This window comes from Physeter macrocephalus, chromosome 1 (genome assembly GCF_002837175.3).
Source record: "Physeter macrocephalus isolate SW-GA chromosome 1, ASM283717v5, whole genome shotgun sequence".
Lineage (NCBI taxonomy): Eukaryota > Metazoa > Chordata > Mammalia > Artiodactyla > Physeteridae > Physeter > Physeter macrocephalus.
Genome location: NC_041214.2, coordinates 18908351 through 18915905, shown reverse-complemented (window position 1 = coordinate 18915905; position 7555 = coordinate 18908351). Strand labels below are relative to the sequence as shown.

Sequence of the window (7555 nt, the reverse complement as noted above, 5' to 3'; positions counted from 1 at the left end):
GATAGGTGTTAGCTCTTCTGTAAATGTTTGATAGAATTTGCTTGTGAAGCCATCTGGTCCTGGGCTTTTGTTTGTTGGAAGATTTTTAATAACAGTTTCTATTTCAGTGCTTGTGATTGGTCTGTTTATATTTTCTGTTTCTTCCTGGTTCAGTCTTGGAAGGTTTTGTTTTTCTAAGAATTTGTCCATTTCTTCCAGGTTGTCCATTTGATTGGCATATAGTTGCTTGTAGTAATCTCATGATCCTTTGTATTTCTGCAGTGTCGGTTGTTACTACTCCTTTTTCATTTCTAAGTCTATTGATTTGAGTCTTTTCCATTTTTTTCTTGATGAATCTGGCTAATGGTTTATCAATTTTGTTTATCTTCTCAAAGAACCAGCTTTTAGTTTTATTGATCTTTGGTATCGTTTCTTTCATTTCTTTTTCATTTATTTCTGATCTGATCTTTATGATTTCTTTCCTCTGCTAACTTTGGGGTTTTTTTTTGTTCTTCTTTCTCTAATTGCTTTAGGTGTAAGGTTTGGTTGGATTTTTGAGATTTTTCTTGTTTCTTGAGGTAGGATTGTATTGCTATAAACGTCCCTCTTAGAACTGCTTTTGCTGCATCCCATAGGTTTTGGGTCGTCCTGATTTCATTGTCATTTGTTTCTAGGTTTTTTAAAATTTCCTCTTTGCGTTCTTCAGTGATCTCTTGGTTATTTAGTAGTATATTGTTTAGCTTCCATGTGTTTGTATTTTTTACAATTTTTTTTCCTGTAATTGATATCTCGTCTTATAGCATTGTGGTCGGAAAAGATACTTAAAACGATTTCAATTTTCTTAAATTTACCAAGGCTTGATATGTGACCCAAGATATGATCTATCCTGGAGAATGTTCCATGAGCAGTTGAGAAGAAGGTGTATTTGTTGTTTGGGGATGGTATGTTCTGTAAATATCAATTAAGTCCATCTTGTTTAATGTGTCATTTAAAGCCCATGTTTCCTTATTGATTTACATTTTGGATGATCTGTCCATTGGTGAAAGTGGGGTGTTAAAGTCGCCTACTATTATTGTGTTACTGTCGTTTTCCCCTTTTATGGCTGTTAGCATTTGCCTTATGTATTGAGGTGCTCCTATGTTGAGTGCATATTTCCAATTGTTATATCTTTTTCTTGGATTGATCCTTTGATCATTATGTAGTGTCATTCTTTGTCTCTTGTAATAGTCTTTATTTTAAAGTCTATTTTGTCTGATATGAGAATTGCTACTCCAGCTTTCTATTGATTTCCATTTGCATGGAATATCTTTTTCCATCCCCTTATTTTCAGTCTCTGTGTATCACTAGATCTGAAGTGGGTCTCTTGTAGACAGCATATATATGGGTCTTGTTTTTGTATCCATTCAGCCAGTTTGTGTCTTTTGGTTGGAGCATTTAATCCATTTACATTTAAGGTAATTATTGATATGTCTGTTCCTATGACCATTTTCTTAATTGTTTTGGGTTTGTTTTTGTAGGTCTTTTCCATCTCTTGTGTTTCCTGCCTGGAGAAGTTCCTTTAGCATTTGTTGTAAAGCTGGTTTGGTGGTGCTGAATTCTCTTAGCTTTTGCTTGTCTGTAAAGGTTTTAATTTCTCTGTCAAATCTGGATGAGATCCTTGCTGGGTAGAGTAATCTTGGTTGTAGGTTTTTCCTTTTCATCACTTTAAATATGTCCTGCCACTCCCTTCTGGCTTGCAGAGTTTCTGCTGAAAGATCAGCTGTTAACCATATGGGAGTTCCCTTGTATGTTATTTTTTGTTTTTCCCTTGCTGCTTTTAATATTTTTTCTTTGTATTTAATTTTTGATATTTTGATCAATATGTGTCTTGGTGTGTTTCTTCTTGGATTTATCCTGTATGGGACTCTCTGCACTTCCTGGACTTGATTATTTCCTTTCCCATATTAGGGAAGTTTTCAACTATAATCTCTTTAAATATTTTCTCAGTCCCTTTCTTCTTCTCTTCTTCTGGGACCCCTATAATTTGAATGTTGGTGCGTTTAATGTTGTCCCAGAGGTCTCTGAAATTGTCCTTAATTCTTTTCATTCGTTTTTCTTTATTCTGCTCTGCTATAATTATTTCCACTATTTTATCTTCCCGGTCACTTACTCGTTTTTCTGCCTCAGTTATTCTGCTCTTGATTCCTTATAGAGAATTTTAAATTTCATTTATTGAGTTGTTCATCATTGTTTGTTTGCTCTTTAGTTCTTCTAGGTCTTTGTTAAACGTTTCTTGTATTTTCTCCATTCTTTTTCCAAGATTTTGGATCATCTTTACTATCATTACTCTGAATTCTTTTTCAGGTAGACTGCCTACTTCTTCTTCACTTGTTTGGTCAGGTGCGTTTTTACCTTGCTCCTTCAGGAGCTGTGTATTTCTCTGTCTTCTCATTTTGCTTAACTTACTATGTTTGGGGTCTCCTTTTCCTTTTCACAGGCTGCAGGTTCCCAGTTCTCGTTGTTTTTGGTGTCTGCCCCATTGGGTAAGGCTGGTTCATTGGGGTGTAGGCTTTCTGGTGGAGTGGACTGGTGCCTGTGTTCTGGTGGATGAGGCTGGATCTTGTTTTTCTAGTGGGCAGGACTGCATCTGGTGGTGTGTTTTGGGGTGTCTGTGAACTTATTATGATTTTAGGCAGCCTCTCTGCTAATGGGTGGGGTTGTGTTCCTGTCTTGCTAGTTGTTTGGCATGGGGTGTCCAGCACTGGAGCTTGCTGGCTGTTGAGTAGAGCTGGGTCTTAGTGTTGAGACAGAGGTCACTGGGAGAGCTCTCACCGATTGATGTTACATGGGGCCAGGAGGTCTCTGATGGTCCAAAGTCCTGAACTTGGCTCTCCCACCTCAGAGGCTCAGGCCTGACACCCGGCCAGAGCACCAAGGCTCTGTCAGCCACACAGCTTTCCACAACCAAACTGACTGCTTGTGTGCAATCTGGGTTTGTCACCTGGAGAAGTTTCTGCAAAGACCATATGAATTATTTATCAGCTTCCAAACTCCGGAACTCCACACTCCAGAGGCCCCCCTTCGGATGTGCTGCCTCTCCCCTTCCACCCGCAGGTCCTATCCATTTCCAAATTTTAAAAGTACATTTTTTAAAAAGTACTGCCTGTACACATCTGTATTTTTTTTTTTTGGTTTGTCTGTGTTGATCTAGACCTATTTACTTATTTTACAGTGGTGTCTTTGGCCTTGGAGGAGTTAAATGACTTTGTCAAGTTCAAAGCTGATCATAATTGAATTGAATCAATTAAAGAAAGATGTTTTAATTAAGAGATTAAATGATACATTGTGATAATGAATATGAAAGCACTTTATGACTCTAAAGCATTGTGTAAACCATAGAGCACTCTGCAAATATGAATTATTTTTAAAGTAGGAAATTACTCTGAAGTATTGCTGGCCTCAAGGTATACTGCCAGGCTGATTATCCCACAGGTAAAAGAATGGATAGTTTCAGCAATCAAATTCAGATGCTTGAATCACACGATTTATTGAATTAATTACAAACATACAGTGAGAAGCATAGGTTAAAGATGGATATGTTAATACACTCAGGTTAGGATGCGAGCGGGAGGCAAGAGCCACACTGCCTGAATCCTGTGTTTTCTGTTTGTAGTTTGTCTAGTCTCTGTGCTGCATCAGTTTTCCCTGGTGACAGTGTGGTTCCCAGGACCTGAGTTGAGGATGAGCAAGGCAACTTGACAGGTGGAAGGTGTCTGGATCCAGTGTTTGCTTTGCTCTGTTGCAGAGACTTGAGGTATTTACATCTGAACACCACTGTAGTTGGCTGTGAGCCTACAGGGCTGTTTATCCGGGTGTCTCAGGCAGATGGCAGGTGAGGCTAGAATAAGGATCACCAGTGAGTGTTTGATGTAAGGACCACATCGCTATCAATCTGGGTGTGTGACCTAATCCATGCTTTGTGAATATTTAAGGTTTGCTTCATCCTTCCATCTTTTGCTGTCTATACATAACATTCTTGCTTTGTTCCGTCCTTCTAATCTATATTCAAAACAAATAAGTTCTAGTTTTTCTGTCTTTGGCCTACAGTTTACTGACAAGTATCTTAACTTCTGTTATATCATATAAATTTCACCTGTGTTTCAGAAGTTACTTGTTTGCTTAGTTCATCTATCGTCCTTGTTTCTCTTGTTTTCTTTAAAGCACATTGAATATAGCATCTTAAATGATACATCAAACTCACTTCACAATTATTATTATTATCTTCTAAAAGCACAGCAGAGGTAGAGGACTGATAAATATTGTAGCATAGGAATCTGTATCTATAAGGAAGGGGAAAGTTGTTAAAGAGTTTGAATACCTTCAGCTCTCTCTATATATGTATTTCATTGAGTTTAGTCCTTTCATTGTTCAGCCCTGGATAAAAGTGTTCAGATTACTTAAATAATGGCAGTATCTTAAAAGTATGATTTGATACTCCTTCTTTCTCTGGGGGAAAGGCATCTTTCAAAGCTATTGTCAGAAATCCTGTAAATCTCTTCTATTAAATCAGACCCTTATAGAGAAAATAAAATGGAACTCTTGCTGGAAAATAATCTGTCCAGAAATTTTCTTGTTAGGGAATTGTCTATGGGGAAAAACTCAGAAAAACAGTAGGTGGTTTAATGTTATAGAATTATTGCTTCTGTTTAATAATACTTACATGAAATCAGAATCCAATTTAAGCAGTTGTTTATGTAGTAAATTGTATACATTCCTTTCTATTTTAGTGGATGTGCATTTACAAAGTTGATTTTATTGTGATAAGCTGTGATAGTAAATCAAAATCGTGGAAATGACAACTCAAATAATTTGACAGACTTTTTGTTTTTAATGCTATGTGTACATTGGTTGTAACTTGATTGTTTTTAATTTTATATTTAGTATAATTTTGAAAACGCGTCTCAGACATTTGATGACCTTCCAGCAAGATTTGGTTATAGACTTCCAGCTGAAGGTTTAAAGGTAAGAAAATAGTAATATATAATTAAAGGTACAGGATATTTAATAAAGTGATCTTTATTTCTCTTTGTTTAAAGAATGAAAATATTTCTATTATCATAAAACTTATACATGTTCATTCGTAAAGACTATTCAAAAGGTATGAAGAAGAACGTGAAAATCACCTATGATTGTATTATTCTGAACTAGCTGCTGTTAACATTTGGTATATGATATTTCAAACTGTTTTCTAGAATACGTGCCATGTGTGTGTTTGTAGATATACATGTGCATATGTAGGTACAAATATATGTGCATATATATTTATGTGCATATATATTTATGTACATATATTATGAATCTGTGTTTAATACTAATAGAAATATGCCACTTTGTTACCTGCCTTTTTTACTTTATTGTAAATCTAGAACATCTTTTCATGCTAATAGACAAGGATCTGCATTTTTATTTGCTGTGGCTGCATGGTTTTGCCATATCATGAAATACTGTGTATTTTTGAACATTGGTTTGTTTAAGTTTTTTTACAGTGGATGTTTAGCTTGTCCAGTTTTTGCTAATACACTTTGCCCATTTTTAAATTAAGATGTCCACTCATTGATTTCTAAGAATACTTTATATATTAAAAGTGCCAATCTATTGTTTGCCATATATGCCTCAGATCGTTTTTCTCAGTTTGTCCTTCATCTTTTAATTTTAAAGTGTCAGAAGTTTTGTTTATGTAGTTAAATATTGTTATCTTTCCCTTCTACCTCTGGAGTCATGCTTAGAAGTTCCTTCCCTATTCCAAGATAATATAAGATTTTTATGTTATGTAAGTTAGAATACATGAAATTGTGTATATATGTACCACAGAAAGTTTTCAGTTTGTTCTTTCTTTCTTTATTTTTTAACTGACAAAGCAAAAGACTTTATTGGGAAGGGGTGCCCGGGTAGAGAGCAGCAGGGTAAGGGAACCCAAGAGAACTGCTCAACCACTTGGCTCAAGGTCTCAGGTTTTATGGTAATGGGGTTAGTTTCAGGGTTGTCTCTGGCCAATCTTGCTTGGCCCATATTTGGTCTGACTCAGGGTCCTTCCTGGTGGCACATGTATCTCTCAGCCAAGATGGATTCCTGTTCTAACTTTCTTAAAATTCCTTATTTAAGTACCATAAAACTGTTATTCTCATTTAGGATAGCAGGCATCTCCGAGAGGGACATATCAGTTTTTAATTTTTTAAAGATTTTAAATTATTAAAAAAATTCCCAACATTTTATAACTATTTGTCATTGTAAATTTTTAAAAAACATTTATTTATTTATTTATTTATTTATTTATTTATTTTTGGCTGTGTCGGGTCTTAGTTGCTGCAGCACGTGGGATCTTTCGTTGCAGTGTGCGGGCTTCTCTCTAGTTGTGGCATGTGGGCTCAGTTGCCCCGCGTCATGTGGGATCTTAGTTCCCTGATCAGGGATCGAACCCACGTCCCCTGCATTGGAAGGCGGATTCCTAACCACTGGACCACCAGGGAAGTCCCCTGTAAAAATATTTAAACAGAAAAGAAGTATACAGAGGAAAAAGGAAAAAACCTTCCTGTACCCCTTCCTCATCTATACATACTAATACCCCTTCCTCTTCAGAGTTCAGCATCAGGGTGTTAATGTGCTCTTAGATCCTTTTCTAAATATGTAGTGCTTTTTAGTTCATAAATTTATGAACTTGTGAAGTTCATAAATGGTTATCATTTGTGAATAAGAAAGGTTTCTTAATTTTTATAAGGAAACCCATTCTAGCTAATTTACCTAGAAAGGGATTTATGAAGGGATAAAGATGTTCAGAGTATCATAGTCCGGAGAAGCATTTTCCAAACTGTTTCAGGAATAAAACCCAGAAGCACCTTGTAGAACTGGCATGATGAAAGATTGATGGCAGCCACTGACTCCCAGACAAAAACACATCACCTTGTCTCTGATCATGAAGCCTCTGTGGTCTTAAAACAATCTGCCTCTATTGCTACCCAAGTTAATCAAAGAGATACCCTTTGCCAAACTGTTTTCCTCAGATCTAACACCTGGATTTTTCTAATTGACAGACTCTAGACCACATAGTTACTAGCCATATTCTTTCTTCCTTTCTTACTTTCTTCCTTTCTCCCTTCCTTTCTCCCTTCCTTCCTTTCTTTCCTTTCTTCACCCATTTTTTAAAAATATCTTTATTGGAGTATAATTTCTTTACAATGTTGTGTTAGTTTCTGCTCTACAACAGAGTGAATCAGCTATATGTATACATATGTCCCCATATCCCCTCCTTCTTCAGCCTCCTTCCCACCCTCCCTATCCCACCCTCCTAGGTGGTCACAAATCACTGAGCTGATCTCCCTGTGCAATGCAGCCACTTCCCACTAGCTGTGTATTTTACATTTGGTAGTGTATATATGTCAGTACTACTCTCTCACTTTGTCCCAGTTTACCCTTCCCCCTCCCATGTCCTCAAGTCCATTCTCTACGTCTGCATCTTTATTTCTGCCCCGCCACTAGGTTCATCAGTACCGTTTTTGTTTTTTTAGGTTCCATATATGTGCGTTAGCATCCGGTATTTGTT

At 36.6% G+C, this 7555-nt stretch overlaps 1 protein-coding gene across 1 annotated transcript in view; it reads left to right on the top strand.

The window, feature by feature from the left end:
• Positions 1–7555, top strand: part of RNF13 (ring finger protein 13) — a 152883-nt gene that overhangs the window by 51574 nt on the left and 93754 nt on the right. The window contains exon 3 of the mRNA XM_055083843.1: positions 4900–4980. Coding sequence (XP_054939818.1) covers positions 4900–4980 — 81 coding nt within the window. The remainder of the gene's footprint in view (positions 1–4899; positions 4981–7555) is intronic.